The sequence below is a fragment of the Hemicordylus capensis genome, chromosome 5 (genome assembly GCF_027244095.1).
Source record: "Hemicordylus capensis ecotype Gifberg chromosome 5, rHemCap1.1.pri, whole genome shotgun sequence".
NCBI lineage: Eukaryota > Metazoa > Chordata > Lepidosauria > Squamata > Cordylidae > Hemicordylus > Hemicordylus capensis.
Window position 1 is genome coordinate 189,858,360 of NC_069661.1, and position 22,258 is coordinate 189,880,617.

General features: G+C 39.6%; 1 protein-coding gene across 4 annotated transcripts in view; it reads left to right on the plus strand.

The window, feature by feature from the left end:
• The window catches only part of LGR5 (leucine rich repeat containing G protein-coupled receptor 5), a 119,791-nt gene that overhangs the window by 71,000 nt on the left and 26,533 nt on the right, over positions 1-22,258 (plus strand). For 3 of the 4 annotated variants that reach the window (XM_053258518.1, XM_053258519.1, XM_053258520.1), the window contains 3 exons: positions 7,866-8,081; positions 13,938-14,009; positions 14,733-14,801. In XM_053258518.1, the coding sequence (XP_053114493.1) occupies positions 7,866-8,081; positions 13,938-14,009; positions 14,733-14,801 (357 nt within the window). Of the gene's footprint in view, positions 1-2,732; positions 2,843-7,865; positions 8,082-13,937; positions 14,010-14,732; positions 14,802-22,258 lie in introns of those variants that run through there. The other variant, XM_053258521.1, reaches the window with a different exon arrangement.

Consider the following 22,258-nt stretch of genomic DNA (forward strand, 5'->3'; position numbering starts at 1 on the left):
TGCCAGGGTGGCACCTTTAAGGGAAATTGAGCCCCCTTGAGCCCTGTACGATCTTGTAAGGCATGCACAGAGTGCTGGAAAATATCATACTTCCCCGTGCTTTCCTCCTAATGCTCTTAAGAGCCAATTTCATCTTTTACATTAAAGTTTTTGCCAGCGTGGCCCTCAGTTTTAAAAATTGTGAAAAACACTGACCTAATGCTTTACGGCACTGGTTTGCAAGTGCACATTTGTGGGAATGCTGAAATATTGGGACTATTTTCATAGAACAGGGGTTCCTAACCATGAATCCCCAGATGTTGAACTGTGACTCCCAACATCACCAGCCACAATGGCATTTAGCCATTGTGGCTGGGGATGATGAGAGTTGTAGCCCAACAACATTTGGGGACCCATGATTGGGTATCCCTGCCATAGAATTTAATATGTGGCACTAGGGTCCGTGGGTATCCCCACCCCTTCCCTGTCCATCCTAGCACTGCTTGCTCCAGCCATAGGTATCCATCACATGATCCTATCATTCCTTACTGTAGCAACAGCTATAGGACTGAGCTTTTATTTTATGAGCTATTTAAAACTACATCCTGTAAAAAGGCAGTGTCCTAGATGATTATATGTCTGTTTATTTAGCTGGCCACACACATACTTTCTTCATACATTATTTGGTCTGGAACAGGTGACACCTTGGACACATCTAGACTCTCTTATAGTTAGATACAACATTGGAAGCATTAACCCCATTTATGTTTTTGTTTCTGCTACTCTTCTCTTTTCATCTAGTTTTTTAGAGGAGGCAGTTTGTATCTGGGTAAGACTAGTGTTTTCCACCTGACGTTTATAACCTATGAAAGCTCACACCACAATATGTCAGATAGTCTGCAAGGTACCACAAGGCTAATAGACAAATACTACTCTTCTGGAAAATTTTCCATCTGGTCCATGGCAGGATGTTTTTTTATTGCCTGCTGCATACTTGTGTAGATTTTCTATATAAGCTTTTAAAAACTGTTGAAAGAGCATCATGAAATATGACAACAAGCAAACCCCTGCCATGTGTGCCTTTTGGACAGTCTAAAAATGGTGGCTGGATCTTAGACTTTAGGAATCTATATAGAAGCTAAGAATAGATTCTCTTCTGAGGACATTTCACTTTCAATCACCACCTCCTTTTTAAGCATTCTTTATGGTGTCTGAGAGCCTGTATTTGTTATAATTCCTGAGATGAATGCATGTCGTGGCTTTGTCCCAAAAAATGCACTGAAACAACATAAGGAATCAGAATTTTATTCCTAGATATGACATTCAGTCTTTTTACTTTATTTCCATTTAAGTCTTCAGGTATATTATTTTCTGTATAAGCTGCAGAACATATGGCAGAGCATGCACAATATGTTATTAAAAGTGACATCAGATAATGTTCCTTATGGTTCATGAATTCCGCTTGCAAGTTTTGAACATTTTAAGTGAGTTCATGATCAATTTCATGTAATATTCCTTTTTATATGCTATCTATGGGAGGAAGTAAAATATGTTTGTATCCCTAAATTGGCCCACTTTTGAGCATAATAGCTGCTTTAAACTTTCCACATGTGAACCATATATTTCAAATTATAAATAAGGTATTGTTTATGAGCTAATGGATTTAGCTTTGAAAGTGCCAAAACTTTGATCAGCCCAAGTAAAACAAATGGTTGAAAACCTAAGGTTTCATTGAATGTTTTATAGATCGGTGTGCATTATTTACATTATGACAGGAAGCACAATCACTAATGAAATGTTTTATTATCTGCAAGTAGAAAAATGGTACTTAAGAATAAAAGAAAAGATTAGATAACAGAGAAACGTTTATGGCGGTAGATTTTTAAGAGTACTTTGTGAAACCTTTAACTGGATTGCATATTCTGTAGTACATGCCATAGTAGCTTAGTGTGGTAAGTTAAACATTAACTTTTCTGGATTTGATTCAAAAATTAACATTGTTACTGTTAATTGTGTACTGCATGTTTGTTATGTATAACGTGTACTGCATGTTTGTTATACCCCTAAAATATACTAAAATATGTAAAGGTTCAAAAGTTATACACCTTTTCTTGTCCTTTCTTTTTCTTTTCTTTTCTTAAAAAAAAAAAAAAAAGATTTTGCTCCAAAGGGTGTGTTGTTATATGCAAGCCTTGTTAGCTTTTCTGTATGAGGAATTCTGAACAAAGGCTCCAGTTCAGCTAGAGTTAGTATTGGCTAGAGATACCTATTAAGATTGCCAAACTTAGAAACAAGCTTGGGGGCTCGTACTGCTTGCTTCAAAGAAGACGGAAGGTCCAAGGAACCCTAAATTCTTCTGTGACTCAGATTAAAATCTGAGTCACAGAATAATTTCTGTTTTACCTTCCCCAAACCCACTGAGTAGTCTTGGAAAATCTATGTTCCCAAAATGCTATCAAGCCCTTTCTTCCTACTGCGCTACCAGTATGCTAGAGAGAGTATGAGATCTTCTCTCTCTCTCTCTTTTTCTCTAACCATTGTAGGAGTGCCGCTGCTGCCCCCACTGAGTCAGTTTTGTTGAAAGTGAAGGTGGAAGGGAGACTGGGGGATTGAGAGTCGCTTGTGGGGCGAGGTGTTGGGAGGGCTGGGTGGGTGAGAATTTGGGTGACACCGAAACATTGGATTGGCTTAGAAACCAAACCAAGATATGTTGTAATTGTTTTAGAGGTATTTTGCCTTCTTTCCTGAGCCAATATTATTTGAGCAGAGGGGAGCTCACATATCTCTAGTATTGACTAAGGCTGCAGTCCTTGGACAGTTTCCTGAGAGAAGTTCTATAGAATACAATGGGACTTACTTCTGAGTAAGTATGCATATGTCTGCACTGTATGTCCCATTGAAAACAGTGGGACTTGATTATGACTGCTTTTCCCCCATTGGTTTCAGTGGAACCAAACTTTAGCCACATTAGGACCAGTCTAATATTAGTGCAGAATTTAGAATTCTTAAGAATTTCTGCTCATAGTGTTTGTTGGTTTAAAAACTGATTTCTAGCAGTTTTTTCTCATTTTCATAATTGAAAACTCATCATTGATTAGGTTTGATTATTTATTAATAATTATTTATTATTATTTATTATTTATTAATAATCATTGATTGATTGATTGATTGATTATTTATTTATTTTTATCAATCCTGTTTTTATACCACCTGATATGTACATCTCTAAGTGGTGTCGTCATTGTGAATAGGTCTGAAAATATTTGAGCATGATATTCAAAATATAGGAGGCTTCTGCATCTTCATAGATACCTGTTCATGTTCCCTTCAGTCATGCTCTGCAACTATGCTGGACTAGATGGGCCTTGGACCTGATCCAGCAGGACTGTTCTTATGTTCTTATGCCACACATTCATCTTAGGGCCTATTCACATAATCATTTCAAATTGTGGCAACTGTGGTTTTTAGTCAACCAGTGCTGATATTAGCCACACTGCCACAGACTGAAGCTGTTGTGTGACTTTCATTTGCAGAAATATGTGCAGAACACATTTTGCTATTGATCACAAGTTGCTGTCAGGGCTGAGGCAGTGAAATGAATGCATTCTTTGTCACACTTCTCTTTCTTCCACCATTTCTATCTTAACAAAAGGTTTAAAATATCCACCAACCTCCTTTCACCCATAACAGATATCAGCTTCAGAATAAATTATGCAAGCTGAGCAAGTTATATGCAGATATCTCCAAAATATATTGTTTTGGTTTGAGAGTACAGAATCTGAATTTTCATAGTGCAGAATTTAGGTTGCCTCGGTGCGGATCATGCCTGCAATTCTTTCCATGATGATCCTGTTTAGTATAAGCAGCAGCCTTGGAGTTAGAAGTAAGAGCTCTAGATCTGGGTCATGTTTAAGCAAGGATGTTAACCCTGCTGAAGGGGAAAAAACGTGAATTGATTAAAGCTTTCTTCTTCTTCTTCTTTAATCAGTGTAACTGTCAAGCTAGAGCAACTCTAAATTCTTGGCTTAGACAGAAACATCACACAGACAAGAAACTTATTTCTAACTAAATACAAAGGAACGACATCTTTTCATTCAAAAATCTTTCTTACTTGAAGAAACACAAGATAAAATATGTTGTTGCTTTCAGGAAGGAGAGACAAGCCTTTCTAAACAGTTGCAGCCTCTCCCATTTGTTGACAGACCTTGTGAGCTATTTTAGAAACTGTGTCCTTATGGTCTGCCACGCCAGTTGTTGTATTGAAAATTTAATTGTAAAAGGGCTTTGACACTTAACTTCATAAATTTGTTCCAACTGACCTTGTCTCAGTTATTTGCCAGCCTGGCAGAAAGCCACAGAAATTATTTGTTCTCGTGCAGTAGGTAGAAATACTGTGGACAAGGAGATAGAATGAACCTGACATTTTACATGACTGTAAATGAAGAAGCAGCTTTAAATAAAGAGATTAGCATGCTTGCCACAAAGCCTATGTGATTTTTCTCAAGTAGGCTAGGTTTGGTTTGTACAGGATTATTTCATTACACTCTGCTTGCATCTCTTTTTATTAACAGAAATACATATATATTACACATATTTTAAATCATTATCCTTTCCTTAGTACAATCTTTCTTGGTACAACCTAGGCTAATTATTCTGCAAAGAGCTTCCTGAATAACTGTCTCAAGACCAACTGCACAGATTTCTCTTCCACCACACCCGTTTCCTTTATTTTTTTAATTGTTCCACACTGAACCTCAAGAAGAGTTTTATGTAACTCAAAAGCTAGCTCACTGCTTTGTGATTTTTTCAGTTGGTGCCAGTATAGATACTGGCCAACTTGTTCCACAGCATAATGCCGGCAGAGTTGATCCAGCCATGCAGCTGCAGGATACTAATGGCAATCTCATTACATTTTTTCACTTTTTATATTATTGCACAGCAAATACTTAAAATGGCACACCTGCCCTTTGGAAGAACTACTTAGATTGGGAACACATATCTGACAGTTAAGCAACATGCTGGACTGTCAAAACATCCATAATCAACTTGTGGAATTCTCTGCCACAAGATGTGGTGACAGCCAACAACCTGGATGGCTTTAAGAAGGGTTTGGATAACTTCATGGAGGAGAGGTCTATCAATGGCTACTAGTCAGAGGGCTATAGGCCACCTCCAGCCTCAAAGGCAGGATGCCTCTGAGTAGCAGTTGCAGGGGAGTAACAGCAAGAGAGAGGGCATGCTCTCAACTCCTGCCTGTAGGCTTCCAGCGGCATCTGGTGGGCCACTGTGTGAAACAGGATGCTGGACTAGATGGGCCTTGGGCCTGATCCAGCAGGGCTGATCTTATGTTCTTATGCTTCCAATCTAAATAGTACTTCCAGAGTACAGGTGTGCTACTTGAAGTATTTGCACTCTTGCACAAAAGCTCAAGGCTGCCAGCAGTTTGTTAGAAACCCACAACAGTGTAGGAGGATGGGATCCACCTGAGCTGTACTGTGGAACATGTCAGCCACTGTGTTCCTGTCTGACCCATCTCTTCCTTACCATTCATCTCATAGACTGCTAATCTAAAGCAGAATATTAAAACTGTGATTGTAAAAAGGAACCATTTACAACCAGCATGTCAAATATTTCTGCTGATGCTTTCATAAACTGCATACATGCATTTTGTTTGTAAAAAGGGCTTGTTTGTGCAATACCTGTTTGCCCTCCCTTAAACTGTCTGATCTACTATACTATGATTGGAAAATGAGTCACAGTTCTGATACATGATAGGTTATGATGACCAATTCAGCTAGTGTTGTTTTCAATGTTAAGAGAGTAGCACTGATGTTATGTCTTTACGCTTTACTGTAATAAAGTAGTTCAGTTCCACCAAGTGCAGGGTAGTGCAAGGCTGCTTAAGGTCTGGATACAAAAGCAGTGGACTTAGAAGCAAGAGCATCAACAGGACCTGCATATTCTGTGCCAGATCCCTGGTTTCAAAACAACCAAAGAAGCTGTATTCAATCAGTTCAATAGTACTGAGGAGTTACAGCTGCTCTGACAACCACCTTGTGCAACAACAAAAAAACTGCCTCCAATCAGGCCTTTTGTGGTTTTGGCTGTTAGTCTGCATTGTCTCTGACAATCACACTCATGACACCTGCACTAGGGTATTGAGGAGAGGCCATAACAAAACCTGCAGAATTCTGAAGAAAAGCAATATTGCATTTTTAACTTGTGGCCTATTACTGGCTCGACAGCAACTGTTAGAAGCTCATTCCTGATTTCAACTTCATCTCAGGAGGAATTCTGTTTTAAGCAACAGGAAATAACTCACTGACTGAAAGGATCCCTTAATTTCAGCTTTCATTTGGAAAAAGACAAGGAGGATGACCCAGTCCCTCTCCAGATCCTCTCCCTCATGCATGTGAAGGGATTCCTATGCCAGTCTCAATGTGCAAATTTCGACAACAGAGGAGAGGTTATCTCCTTACATTTGGCAATTAAGTCTAATGATTTGAAATAGTGTTAAGAATGGCAAGTTACACATTTATTGTCCTTTCCTCTGTAGCACTTCCTAGCATACAACATGCCTTACCATTCTTATCTGATGTGCCCTCAGAACAGGAATGTCAGCTGGAAGCCCATAAACTGGATCAGGCCCATGGAGCAATTATTATTCAGCCCACAACAGACTTACTTCACTTTAATCAGGATGTGATAAAAAAAATTACACATAGTTTCACCCCAAAGAAAAAGAATTTTGTTTTCAAAAGTTGTGAGACAGTTTTATTCCAAAATTTAATGTTATATCTTTCATTAGTGTCTGTATGTAATTCATTGGTTGGTAGATATTTGAGGACTTTAATCATTCGAGCCTGATCACTCATGAATGACATTGGCCTGGTTCACATAGTCGTTCAAATCTTGGTTTAATGTGGGTTCTTGACATCAGTGTGATTGAACACATGCCAAGATGGGGATCTCAGATTCATCTTGGGCCATAAACCACCTTGGTGTGGGCTCACACAGTCATACTGAGATTTTGGTAAGTCACATTAAATCTATTCAAATGATTGTGTTAACCAATCCATAGTGTGTCAGCATTATAACAGTATACACTGCACTGTGAGTAGGGCTGTAATGTTTGTTTGTGGGCTTGATCATACATGATGGTGATTGCTTGTCTGAATGAGCATTACAAATCACACACCACTGATGGAACTTGCTTTCTATGCCACCGGGGTTAGTTTTTAATAGAAACATATCTAATTCATAATAAATTCACCTCTGTAGAAGTTGTTCACATGCTAACCTTAAATTTGTAAGCTGATGAGTACTCAGTTCTTCAATTGATGAGTAACCTAAGTATCCATAAGGTCCAGAAAGCAGCATTGTTCAAGGTGAATGGAGTAGTAATCAAATAGGCATGGAGGAAGAGTTCCAGATAAAGGCCTTTTACCTCACTGGACATCCCATATGGGTCCTGTTTGATCCTTGCCAGCTTATGACCAGTGGGACCTAGTAAAGATCAAAACAAACGGCACATTTGCAATGTAGGGATCAAAAGCAAGGAAACAGCACACCTGATCCCTGAAACTAGTGCCAATTTGTCATGCTTGAAGATTGTTGTATTCCCATTAAAGCAAAACCTCTCTTTCAATTTGTTTAAAAACAACACAGATCTCCAAAGAAATCCAAGTCCAAGATAACTTTTTGTGATGACTAGTATACATATCTAAATCATATCATATAAAGTTGAAGGCACTATAAAAGAATCTGGATATTGTGGTTTTTTAAATTGCAGAAACTTGCTACTTTCCCCAGTTAAGTCCATTCGTTTACAGAATGTTGCATTTTCTTCCTCAGATATCTAAATCCTACATTTCTATTTCTCTTAGGCGTCTGGATGCTAACCATATCAGCTTCGTGCCCCCCAACTGTTTCAGCGGCTTGATTTCACTCAGACACCTGTGGCTAGATGACAACTCTATGACAGAAATTCCAGTTCAAGCTTTCAGGAGCTTGCCAGCTCTTCAGGCAATGACGCTCGCACTGAACAAAATACATCACATTCCAGATTATGCGTTTGGAAACCTCTCCAGTTTAGTAGTTCTGTAAGTTTCCTTGCATTTCAAAGCATACTATCATAATAAACTCTTAAGACCTTTGTGCTGCTGGTCTCTTGAAGTAATTTTGTTTAATATAAACTTCGCAAAAGAGACAATGGGCAACATACATACTAAATTAGTCATAACTAGTCCCATTGAACTTAATGGGACTTAAATTAAGTACTTACAGTATGTATGGGGTTTTTAAAAAATTCTAAATTGTCCTGAATCTCCCTGAAAGGTGCTCAAACATGCGCGTGCATTCACGCACAGCCTACACAATAAAAATCAACAAAATTAAACAGCAATAAAAACAAAAAACAGTGGCTAACATTCTGACTAAATTAGTTGTGAGCCTGTGTCTTCCCCCATGGATGGGGCTTCAGACTGCCTCAGAGTTATGACGCTTGGGGAACAATATTCCACTGATTTGGCAATCTATTACCCTGGTTTGGCAGTCTGATTCCTCTGATTTGGCAGACTGCCCCAGGGAACTGCCGCCTCCAAGTCTCCTAAGGATTCACAGGGCTCCTTCCCTTGGCAGCCTTCCTCTTGGACTGGGCCCTCATCATAGGCCAGTCCTGGTTTATATAGTCCCTGGCATGTGGAGCAACTCTTGTGAGATCCTGTTGTCTCACTTCGGCCCAAGATCTCATGAGAGCTGCTCCTGGCCTTGTGAGACCTCACCACCTTCGAGCGGTGGTGTCTCGATACCCTGTGGGGCCAGGCAGAAGTTCCCTGGCCGGGGGGAACAGCCTCATCAGGGCCTACGTGGTTGAGAGGCATCACCACCACCCACACAGGGAGGGTAAGCTCTTGGGTATTAGCCCGATCCCTTCAGGCAGCCCACTGCCTGTTGAGGATTCCCGACATTAATCAATGGAAGTCCTACAAGTTGAGTTTCCCTTATCCGGACTGCTTGGGACCAGAAGTTTTCCAGATTTTGGATTTTTCTGGATTTTGGAATATTTTCATAATGACATATAAAGCGAGAACATGAAAAAACATTTCAAAGCTTCACAATAAAAACAGAGGCACAACTAGAGAGAATTACAGACAAAGTACAGCATGTTTAAAAGCAGCAAAATTGGGAATCTGCGAGTGAGTGAGGGGTGCTCTCCTTCTCTCCTCTTCTGCTTTTTTAATGTTTTAAATCATCTTCAGCAATCTCAGCAATTTTAGCGTCTCCCCAAGGGAATGTGTAGAATCCAGCCAGTGGCATCTCCTCATGGCAGAAGCTGAGGGAGGAGGGACTTGGGCGGGAGGAGGGGGGTGGGCTTGCAATTGCAAAGGTGGTCTGCTTTTGCTCGCCCATGTGTTCTGCTTGTGGATCGGGCACACACAAGGAGAGGAAGGCAGGTAGCTGTGCCTTCACCAGCTCAGTTTGGAAACTGAAGTCTTTTCCTTTTGCTAGTGAGCTGTGCGTGTGTGAGAGCGATTATTACAGTGGCCATCAAGGCTTTTTAAATAATAATAATAATAATAATAATAATAATAATAATAATAATAATAATTCAATTTCTATACCGCCCTTCCAAAAATGGCTCAGGGTGGTTTACAAAGAGAAATAACAAATAAGATGGCTCCCTCTCCCCAAAGGGCTCACATTCTAAAAAGAAACATAAGACACACACCAGCAACAGTCACTGGAAGTACTGTGCTGGGAGTTACAAAGAAATGTTTGTAACTCGCTGCCTGATGGCTTCTGGCATAAACAAGGTCCATCAGGCTGGGACTTGCAATGGGTCTTCTAAAGCTACTAGTCATTATAGTTCATTGGAGGAAGGCGATCAAGAAATGCATATGAAAATGTGTAAAAAGATCACCCTGCGCACCAAGGTAATAAATGAGTTTTGTTTTTTGTTTTGCTACGTTGCACACCATGGTGGTTTCCAGATTTCGGAGCATTTTCGGAGCATTCTGGATTTTGGATGTCCGGATAAGGGGTACTCAACCTGTATTGAAAATAAGTAATTCTTTAGAGTACTTAAGTCTTCAGTAGTAATATAGTAACTTAGTCTGGATGTCACCCAGTATTCAGACCAGCAGGCCAAAAAGCTGAATGAGAGAGGAACAGACTTTGAGCAGCTCAAAAAGCCCAAGTAAATAAGATGGTCAATTTCTTTTTAAATACGAACAGTGATGGGGCTAATTGAGGGGTTATACTGCATGGGTACACACCAAAAACCACTGAAAGATCCAGCAGTACCAACAGGGACCTTTTTCCCAGTGTGGATCAACAAATAGAATTAAGTGATAAAGGCAATTTCTGTCCCAAGACTGGACTAAAATGGGTAGAGATAATCAATAGCCTCCAAATATTTCTGGAGATTAAATGCCACTACCCACTCAAACACCTTGCGCACAAAAGAAAGAATGGAGAATGGCCAGAAACTCTCCAATATGTAGAGAGATCAAGGGAGGGTTTCTAATGACAAGTTACTCATGACCAATGTGTCTCATTAACTGCCATGGTCATGACTGACTAATGTGATTGTTAGCCACTGTATTTCTAGAGAAATTGGTAAAACCAAAGATTAGTTGTTATAGCCAGTTGAATACTAGCATGTGATTCTTCACTTGGCCTTGGCTTTTTGAAATAACATTACCTTGCCTGCAAACTTTAATTTAAACAAAGAAGCAATATACAATGATTTTCTATATTCCTGGGCAATAAGAATCCTCTAGCCTTAGTGGCCAAAGAAGAAAAAGCTTTTGGCCCAGCCTAAAGGGATGACCCACCTAGAGACAGCCTCAAGTACATTAGTGAAGTCATTATTAATCAGGTTTTCATATTAATCTCTGCTCTAAATATCCAATTGTAGTAGGCGTATTCTTCTGTGCTTGTGGTTTGGAACCACAAGATATGTTAAGATACGAAGTGAGGAACAGATGCTTGGTTCAGAACCACAAGTAGGGTAGAATATGCTGAGATTGGTGAGTTTGTACGACACATCCAATCTTGGCATACCCTTCTCAGTAATGGAAGTAGGGCATGAGCATGTTCCCAGGGCTCTGGCTGCTCTGCTGAACTTCAGGTTTGGTGCAACATGCAAAGCTACCCAAACTTACCCTGCTTATGATAGTAAGGAAATAATAAAAGAAGCTTGCAGATGGTTGCAGTCTCAGAGTCACAGTCTGTGAATGGGATGTTTCTACTGGAGCACCAGACTCCCAGTCCCAGGCCCTACCTGCCCATCTTCTACACTAAGATCATACGTGGCAAGCCCCGCCCACACAGTGCTTTACCAATCAAAGGTAACAGAACAGAAGCACTGTGGTGATTGGGCAGTGGGGATTCCATATGCAGATAGGGAAGAGGAGCGGGTAGGGGACGTGAATGAGTAAGCAATGGCGAGGGGGCTAGCAAGCAGTAGGGAGAGAGCAAGTGAGAGAACGAGCGGCGGGGAGGGGGCGAGTGAGAGAGTGGGTGGCTAACACTGATCAATAAAGCAGGGGCTGTAGCAGGGGGCAAGGAGAGCAGCAAAGTCCTAGTGCACAGATGATCTGTGTGGGTTCAGCTAGTTTCTTCTGTTCCTCGTCTTCTTCTTCCACATTTTTTAAAAAAAATACAATTTCCTTCATATATAGCTGGAGCAGAAAGGAGCTCTTACCACTCCTTGAAAAAGGATCACTGCATGCTCAATTACTGAACTACTTATTCTGAACTGGTTACCACTGTTTTAATTTTGCTCCCATTCTCTTTTGCTTCCAATAGTTGGTTAATGTTCTATTTTCCTGCTTTTTTATCCTGTTTAATTTGTGTTTTGAAATTATTTAAAAATTCAACAATGAGCAGCTTAAAAATATTTCCCCTCAGATTAATAGTTATTGTTGAATTCGTTTTGTAGATATACATTGCAAGCAGAAAAGTTTGATATTATTATTACTATTATTAATGAAACATATCCAAAACTAGTTCAGTGTGTTTGAACCAGCTACTAAACCACTTGTAAAAGTTTGTGTCTAAACTGAAGTGGAGAACTGAAAAATGCTGTTGAACTTGAACTGGAACCAAACCCTATTTTTTAATAGTCCAACTCTCTGTGATCATAGTGGCTGACCTGATAAACAAGGGCTACAGACTTCAGAGGTAGCCCCAAACCTATTTGAAGCAGTAATTGTGAAAGCTGCATTTCCACAGGTTTCCTTATTGTCACAAATGGAGAAATCATTACTTCAAAACAGCGTTGGGGCTACTTCGGAAGTCCAGAGCAGTCCCAGGCCAGACCATTACAGAGGTGATAGGCTGTGCATGATGTCAATGACTCATTAATATATTAGTATATTTTTAAAAGATGACAAAAATGAACATAAATATGTCTTTATGAACATATATCTAGGGTCCTGTACTCAAATATTATATCTGATCTCAACATTTTCTCTTTGTAAGTGGAGGAGGATTTCCATTTTATTAGCATTTAATCACCCACCTGTCTGAAACAGCCACTGCTCTATTCACCCTCCATTCCCTTGTACTTTGCAGTTTAGTCTGTATAATTACTAACTCAGCAAGTTATATAAACCGCCAGGTCAAAGGAAAATCTGACACCATCTTCAATGAGAGGAAAACTGGGCCTACAGTCAATCAAAATGTAAATGTAATAGTAGCTTTTGGCCATGCTGTTTTTGGGAGAAATTGCTTAAAGGTTGCTAGTATGGGAGGCAGGCCTATTTTCCATCTAGATTGTGGTGGGTGTGGTTTGTTGGGTTTTGGTAGTTTTGCTCAGTTTTACATTTTTCTGCAAGTTTTCCTCTGCTGTACACTTCTCTGGTTCTTTTAAAAAAATACAGAAGAAATGATTATGGTTGCAGAAAAGTAAACTTTCTGCCCCTCAGGATGGGGCAGAGAAAAGGAAAATAAAACCGATAAAGCCTGCAGATAGCCATTTTGGTTCAAGATAGCTTACAGCATAAGAAGAGTCCAAGTCTTATCTAGTCCAGCATCCTGTTTCCCACAGTGGCCCACCAGATGCCTCTAAGAAGCCCACAGGCAAGAGGTGAGGGCATGCCCTCTCTCCTGCTCTTGCTCCTCTGCAACTGGTATTTAGAGGCATCTTGCCTCTAAATAATCAGAGTCCTAATCCAACAGGAGATTGTCAGAGAAGAAGGCAGTGCTGAGCACAAGCCCTAGAACCTTACCTCAAACAGGGCCAACTGCAGTAAATGCAATTTAGTATACTTTAGGACAAAATACAGTACAGTAAATGTACTTTATACAAGCAAACAGCTGATTAATTTTCATAGAAATTCTTGAAGGTTTACTTACGCTTTACTTACCTGCCCACACTTCCAATGTATTTTTAATTTCTTCTTCTTTTCTATTAACATGAAATTCATTATTTTAGATAGGTGTTCTCTAAATGTTCACTTTAAATTACATAATTAAACTGCAAAGTTTCAATATACATAGAGACACCTAAGAATGTTCATCTTACTGTTCTGCAAATTAACCTTTAAAAACTTAAAATTTAAAACAAATTTTAGAACACATGCATCCAAATAATGAACTTTAAGGTTAGAAAGGGGAAGATGGCTAGAATTCATTATACTTGAAGGCTGGGGTGATAAGTAAAGTAAGTAAGAACTAAACCCCAAAAATAGACGCTTTGGATGAAAAGTCAAGAAACTGAACAATGGCAAACCTGAGCCAAATGAAAACCAATGCAAAGGGATATGTGATAGGTAGAGAACATTTCTTCCCATCCACACCCTTGTGAAAGCATCTTGCATATATTCATGCCATGCATATATTGATACAGAAAGAATGCTTTTCTTTAGACTTAACCATCAAGATGGTTTCTTTAAGTCTGCTGTGTGTACTATGTTTTTCTGACTTGTGTTCTTAATGTTCTACTGCAGACATCTCCATAACAATAGAATCTGCTCCCTGGGAACGAAATGCTTTGATGGTCTCCACAGCCTAGAGACTTTGTGAGTTGACCTTTTATTTGTTGTGCTTTATTTTCACTGTTTTCATTTACATCCTTCCAAAAAAAGTGGGGGGGGGGAGAGAGAAAAACAACCTTTTATGCCAAACACATACAGGCTCAGACTGATCACTTATGATGACTATATAAAAGTAGATTTTAATCTAAATTATTAAATTGGTTGTTCCTTTTTGGTAGACAGTGGAGCATAACAGTTGAATGTCAGCAGACATTTGAAGAGAGTATTTTATGTGTATCGGTGGGTGGTTTTTGCAATTGTTAAGTTATTACTGATTTTTGCTGGAGAAAATTGTCAGTTTGTTTATATTTACTGATACAGATTTACTGATACAGTGGCAGCACCAATGGCAATATTCTTGGTTTGCTTTTGTTTTTGCTTTTGAGAAGGATCATTGCAAATATTTTGCTGTAAGTGTCTTATGCGAAGTTGACAGGAATTATAAGGATTATGGGACTTTCATTCTATTTCCTGCAGTAAAGGAAGGGAACCTAACATTATATCTTGAGACAGAGTTGCTAAACCAAGCATATTCATAAGTAATGAAGATTATTTAAAATACACATATCTCATGTTTCTGAAGGCTGTCCAATTTTATAGATCTCTGCATACAATGCAGATAAAATATTTTCCTGCAAATATGAACAAATACTTTATAATTCTTCACAATAGTATCTGTTTTAACTACTATGACTTCTTTTAATCCAGAGATCTAAATTACAACAATCTGGATGAATTCCCCACCTCTGTCAAGGCACTCAGAAACCTAAAAGAACTGTAAGTAGTGAATGCAGGGTTATTCTAAATACCGTCTCCTGGTATTCAATTTACTTTATTTCAGTGGTGATGGCTTTATTAGTATAACTATATTTCCTGTGTATCCTGGAAATATCAGGGACGGCCTCAAAGAAATATCAGGGATGGCCTCAAGGACAGAATGAAATATTTCATTCTTTACCAGCAGAGGAGTATCTAGGTAATTTTGAAGCCTAGGACCTAAAGGCCTTTGGAGCCCCCACCCACCCCTGCAAGTTAAGCATCATCCCTCTACACATACACACACCATGACAAATGCAGTATTTTTTAACATGTGGGTTCTTGTGGACACATAGAGCAACTGAAATCACAAGAATGTAAGAATATAGAACAGGTATATTTATGCAAATATGCATTAGCAGAAACATTTCAACACACAACTTAACATTTTCCCATCCCAACCTATTTCTTTCCCCCACTCCTCCCTCTGTCTCTAAAGTAGAGGTTGCACCCGGCACAGGTCACAGTCATGCTTGGCCTCCCGGTGCAGTGTGGGCCAACAGTGCAGCAACCACACCACCTGGGACAGACTAAAGAAGATTTGGAGGCACCCAGGGGGTGTGGAGGTGCTAGACCTCATCCGGGAAGTCCAGGGGTAAGAACCTCTGTTTAGCAGCTATGTGAAAGAGAAACATCATTCTGGCTCTCTAGGTTCAAATTCATATTGGTTACCTCACTTGGTTTTACTGTGAACAGTAAACAGGTGTTTCTCCCCATCATGGCTAAGGGCCACCATTTGTCTTGACGCCTTGGAGGAACAGCATGATATAAATATAAACAAATAAATACTATTAAATATACCTCTTTTTTTGGAGCTCTGAACCTATGATTCTCTGGATCTAGCATATGCTACATATGTAGTTCCTCTTTTGTGGCAGGTCTATGGATTTCTTCAATTGTCATAGCACCACTCCGTGAGCTATCAAAAAGCCAATACAATAATCTTTGTATCAGCTGAGACAACAAACACTTTCAAAACAGTGTGGTATTCTATTGTGGTGTGGATTCTGGGAGTGCTGGTACAGCTCCCAGGAGTTTAATAAAACGTTATTGAAAAAAGTGACTGAAAGCAAAATAAAAGGAAAACAACAAGAAGAGCAACATTCTACAGACGTTAGCATTATTGAGCATGTCTAGTTTCATGCATCTCTCATGTCAATCTGGAATATCAGTTAAATGTGTTACATACTGGCATAGCACAAGCGTGGTATAGTGGTTAGAGTGCTGGACTAGGACCGGGGAGACCCGAGTTCAAATCCCCATTCAGCCACAAAACTAGCTGGGTGACTCTGGGCCAGTCACTTCTCTCTCAGCCTAACCTACTTCACAGGATTGTTGTGAAAGAGAAACTCAAGTATGTAGTACACCGCTCTGGGCTCCTTGGAAGAAGAGCGGGATATAAATGTAATAATAATAATATACATGGTGATGGTCATATGGGGCCAGTGCAATGCAAGAACAATGAAGTGTAGTGCATGAAATGTTCCATGTACTTGGACTAATGAGACTGGGTTCAGAGCTGGAAGAACTGCAAAGAGCAACACAGGCTCAAGATATGGAAGAAGAATTACCACCAATTGAAGAAGTTGCTCAGGCGCAGGTGGAGGAGGTGTTGGAAATCGAGGATGCCACTGTTACTGAACTGTTTCAAAATCAAAACCAGGCAACCACCCCTCCACCTTCACCTCAAAAACCTGAATGCCGTTTAACAGAAAAGCAACAAGAACTAAAGCAAAAAATAACTGAGCACATGAACCAAACAACCACCAGGGTTCGACTTCCAGCTCTAAAAACAGTTGCCAAAAAACAACTCGCTAAGGCATTAAAAGATGTCGATGCTGCACTTGCAGAAATAACAACCAATAATTTGCAAGAAACAAACCAACTAATGTACAGTGCAGCAACAATAACAACACAAGAGCTCGGATATAAGATCAGTGGACCAGTAAAAAAAGAAAGTAGTACATCACCTAAATGGAAGATTAGATTAGAAAATAAAATCTCCAGGCTTACATCAGATGCTAGTAAATTGAAAGATATGAAAGACAAGAAGCTGAAGAATGAAAGCACCAAACAGTATCTGATCCAAAAATACCACCTAGATTCAAGGAAAATTAGAGAATTCCTGGAAATAATAAAGCAGCAAATAATAGCAGTGTAAAAGAAGATTAGCAGATATGAAGCCAGAATTATACAACACAGGGAGAATCTCCAGTTCCAGTCGAATCAGAGACGTTTCTACCAAAGCATAAAAGGAGAAACTACAAGAAACCTAGAAACACCAAATAAAGAAGAAACAGTGCAATTCTGGGGGAAATTATGGGACAATCCAATAGATTATAATAAAAAAGCAGGCTGGATGAAAGCGGTCAAAAATGTAACCAGCAAATGCAAGATCTAATAATAACACCAGAATTAATAAGTGAAAGAGCAAAGAAAATTAAAAATTGGACTGCTCCAGACGATGATGAACTGCATGGCTTTTGGCTTAAACACCTAACAAGCCTTCATAAACAACTATCAAAACAGTCCAATCACATTTTGCAAGGAGGTGATATTGAACAATGGCTAACAACTGGGAAAACTCATCTCCTAATGAAAGACCCAGCAAAAGGTGCAGTTCCAAGTAATTCTAGACCGATAACCTGCCTGCCAACCATGTTCAAATTATTAACTGGAATAATAGCAGATGAAGTGATGCAACACTTATTAACTAACAAACAGCTTCCAGTTGAACAGAAACGAAATTGCCCGAACAGCAGAGGCACAAAAGACCAGCTGCTGATTGACAAAATGATTTTAGAAAACTGCAAGAGAAGAAAAACAAATCTAAGTGTTGCATGGATTGACTACAAGAAAGCCTTTGATTCATTGCCTCACACATGGATACTAAAATGTTTAGAAACAACTGGTATCACCAAAAACATTCAGATATTTATTTTAAAAAGCAATGAGCATGTGGAGTACACAGTTAACAATCAATGGCGAGACATTTGGACAGGTTAGCATTAGAAGAGGCATTTTCCAAGGGAACTCACTATCCCCTCTGTTGTTTGTAATCACCATGACCCCACTTTCACAAATACTAAACAAAACAGGCCTCGGATACCAAACATCTAAAACATCAAGTAAAATCAACCATCTGCTGTACATGGACAATCTGAAGTTGTATGGAAAGTCCCAGTCAGAAATCGAATCACTGCTAAACACTGTCCGTATATTCAGTAGCGATATAGCAATGGAGTTTGGACTAGACAAGTGTGCTGCATTAATAATGAACAAAGGGAAAATAAGAAAAACAGAAGGAATAGAACTGCCCAATGGAAGCAAGATCAAGAACCTGGAAGAGAAAGAACATTACAAATACTTGGTTCAATCTTATAAATACTTAGGTGTTGTATTCCACTCATCTGGTTCCCGTATTGCGCATCAAAAACATATTATTCAGAGCGCCCAATTATCAATCAATCTGATCAAATCATTTTATTTTTCACGGGGAGCTCTGTACATCCCTGTTGCAATAAAATTACTATTGGCCAAAGTGTATCCTCAGATAATGTATGGTGCACAATTGGGCCCATTTAGTAATTTTGCTCCGTTAGAAACACTGCAAACTAAGTTCATAAGAACTATATTACAGCTGCCATGTTGTGTCCCAAATACTGTTATTAGAAGGGAGGTGGGTCTGGTTAGATTTGAATCACATTATTGGAGATCTATTATACTCTACTGGTTAAAATTGGTTTTCATGAAAGTCGGCTTAGTGCATTTAATTCTGGAAGACTCCTTTAAATCCAATTGGAAATTGGCAATTACAGAAAAACTTCTATTATATGGATTCTCTCATGATGATTTTATTAGATTAGGTTTTGATCAGGCCAGAAGAGAAATTGTGCAACGTATCCATGACGTGGAGTTGCAGATGGATCATGCAAAGTTACCGAGTAGCATTTGCATAGGTAGCCAGTGCACCGAGCTCAAGCCTGCTACATATCTAAGTAGCATTTTAATTCCAAAATTTAGACAAGCTCTAACACTTGCCCGTGTAAATGCTCTCCCAACAGCTGTGCTCCATGGGAGATTCCAGGGTATACCATACACATCAAGATTATGCCCTTGTGGATCTGGTAACGTTGAAACAACTGCTCATGTTTTACTGCATTGTGAATATTACAGAGACATAAGACGCCAACAAATTGCCCCACTTTTGATAAACTTTCCGGGTCGTGGAGAGGATTTCTATTTAAACTATTTGCTCACTAATCCTAATCCGGATGTTATTCATATCGTGGCCAAATATTGTTATATAATATGCCAAATGCGTATAAATGTAGTCTGATTTTATATTATCATCTTATTATTGTTATTATCATTATTATTTTAATATTGTTGTATTGCTGGTCTACGACCGAAATAAAGTTTTACAGTTTACAAATACTTGGGCATTCTCCAGGCTGATAACATCGCACACACTGAAGTTAAAAGAAAAACTGGAAGTGAATACATCAGGAGAGTTAGAAAAATCCTCAAGTCCAAACTCAATGGCGGGAACACCATACAAGCCATAAACACCTGGGCTATACCTGTTATCAGATACACTGCAGGAATAATAGACTGGACCCAGACAGAGCTAGAGACGCTAGATCGTAAGACCAGGAAAATCATGACCATCAATCATGCTCTGCACCCCCGCAGTGATGTCGATAGGCTATACCTTCCTCGCAGCTCAGGTGGAAGAGGAATGCTGCAAGTCCATCAAACAGTAGAGGAGGAGAAAAGAGGCCTTGAAGAATATATCAAGGACAGTGAAGAAGATGCACTTCAAATGGTCAATAACGAGAAACTATTCAACACCAATGAAAGAAAGCAGGCCTACAAGAAAGAACAAGTCAAGAACCGAGCAGAAAAATGGAAAAAGAATCCCCTGCATGGTCAATATTTGCACAATATAAGTGGAAAATCAGACATCACCAAGACCTGGCAATGGCTTAAGAATGGTTACTTGAAGAAATAAACAGAGGGTTTAATACTGGCTGCGCAAGAACAGGCACTAAGAACAAATGCAATAAGAGCAAAAGTTGAAAAATCAACCACAAACAGCAAGTGCCACCTTTGTAAAGAAGCAGATGAAACAGTGGACCACCTAATCAGCTGTTGTAAAAAGATCGCACAGATTGACTACAAACAAAGGCATGACAAGGTAGCAGAGATGATACACTGGAACATCTGCAAAAAATACAAGCTACCTGTAGTCAAAAATTGGTGGGACCATAAAATTGAAAAAGTGGTAGAAAATGAAGATGTAAAAATATTATGGGACTTCCGACTACAAACAGACAAACATCTGCCACACAATACACCAGATATAACTGTAGTCGAGAAGAAAGAAAAACAAGTTAAAATAATCGACATAGCGATACCAGGGGATAGCAGAATAGAAGAAGAAAAAGTAGGAAAAAATCACCAAATACAAAGATCTACAAATTGAAATTGAAAGGCTGTGGCAGAAAAAGACCAAAATAATCCCAGTGGTAATTGGTGCCCTGGGTGCAGTTCCAAAAGACCTTGAAGAGCACCTCAACACCATAGGGGCCACAGAAATCACTATCAGCCAATTACAAAAAGCAGCTTTACTGGGAACAGCCTATATTCTGCGACGATATCTATAACAATTGACAATAAAATTCAGCCATCCTAGGTCCTTGGGAAGGACTCGATGTCTGGATACAACAAACCAGTCAATAACGCCTGTCTGACTGTGTAAACATATACATGGTGATGGTCATATGGGGCCAGTGCAATGCAAGAACAATGAAGTGTAGTGCATGAAATGTTCCATCTACTTGGACTAATGAGACTGGGTTCAGAGCCATGGCCAAGTCACTGTCTCGGTCTGATTTATCTCAGTCCCATTATAAACGTGATGCTTGGCATGTAAGGAAAAAAATTAACCCACGTGGCCTTCCAGAAACCCAACATTTTGTGTAAATTAGGCCACCTTTCTGAACCAGGGACCCATGTACACCAAGAACTGTTGGGTTCAAGCAGTTCCATGCTGGTGTGCTAATATTGCACACATAGCAGCTGTAACTGGTTCAAACCTGCCTGACTGGTATGTTTCTCTTACTCTTCAAGGATCATATTTAAATTAAGCCTCATAGGGTTGCAAGGAAGAACTGGGTGTGATAAATGGGCTGGAAATGGCATCCTGTGGGATGTACTTTGAAGAGACAAAGGATTACACTGATGATGTTAGGAAAACTCTGGGAATGATTGTAGCCATTTGATTGTACCTGCTATGAAATGTGACCTGGAACAGCCACAACTTAGATGATGAAGATAAAGGCCACCTTGGTATAGGGAGGAATAACTGAACTTCTGGTCTTGGATATGAGAGTGGATTTATTAAAACGTTATAGCCTAGTTCAGCCAAACCTCTATATTAAATTTATTGTTCCGGTGAGCAGTCTGTAGTTTTAGCCTTGAAAGACCATCTGTCAGACTTATGAATTAACCATTCCATTTGTTTTAGATATGGAGGTCATTTGGAAACATATCACACAGCCTATAGAGATAAATGGAAAATATTCCATTATTTTTACTGGCTATAAAAAAAAAAGAATTAACAATTTTGTGGTTTAACAAGAATTCTTGATTCCCTGTTTTAGAATGTAAGTTAAAGAACTTCAGTGTAAACAGAACCTCGGTGTCCTAAATTCTTAAAATTAACAACGTGGAGTGAAAGGGGGGTTAAAGTATGAAGTAGGACTCTTCTGAAGTCCTTATGCGAACTGCAGTGGCAGCTGGTGAGGGCGGCGCTGGGGGCAGGGGCAGTGAGAGACACTTTTAAAAGTAAATCAGAAGGTGCTTATCAGCATGACTGCCTCTCCTGCAAACTGCCATGAGTAGTGGCGCTCTGCCTGACATCCTGCGCAGTGTCACAGCTCCAGCACTCACCTGGCCTCTGCACATGGACAGAGGCCATTTGCATGATCAGCATGGTGTTGCTGACCACACATAGGAACATAGGAAGCTGCCATGTACTGAGTCAGACCGTTGGTCTATCTAGCTCAGAATTGTCTTCACAGACTGGCAATGGCTTCTCTAAGGTTGCAGGCAGGCGTCTCTCTCACCCCTATCTTGGAGATGCCGGGGAGGCAACTTGGAACCACCTTCTAATTTACTTTTAAAGGTGCCTCTCGCTCCCTGCCCCCGGTACTGCCCTCACCACCACTGGCAAACTGTACAGTACAAGCAGATTAGAATAGAGGGCCTGAAGGGGAATTCACAGAGTCATCTAGTCCAACCCTATAAATGAAGGCAATATTCCACTCTGCCAATCTTGTTTTTCAGTAGTGCCACTATACTAATGCACAAGAAGCAGGAATGATAACTTGTGGCTTCAGCATTTTTGGCTT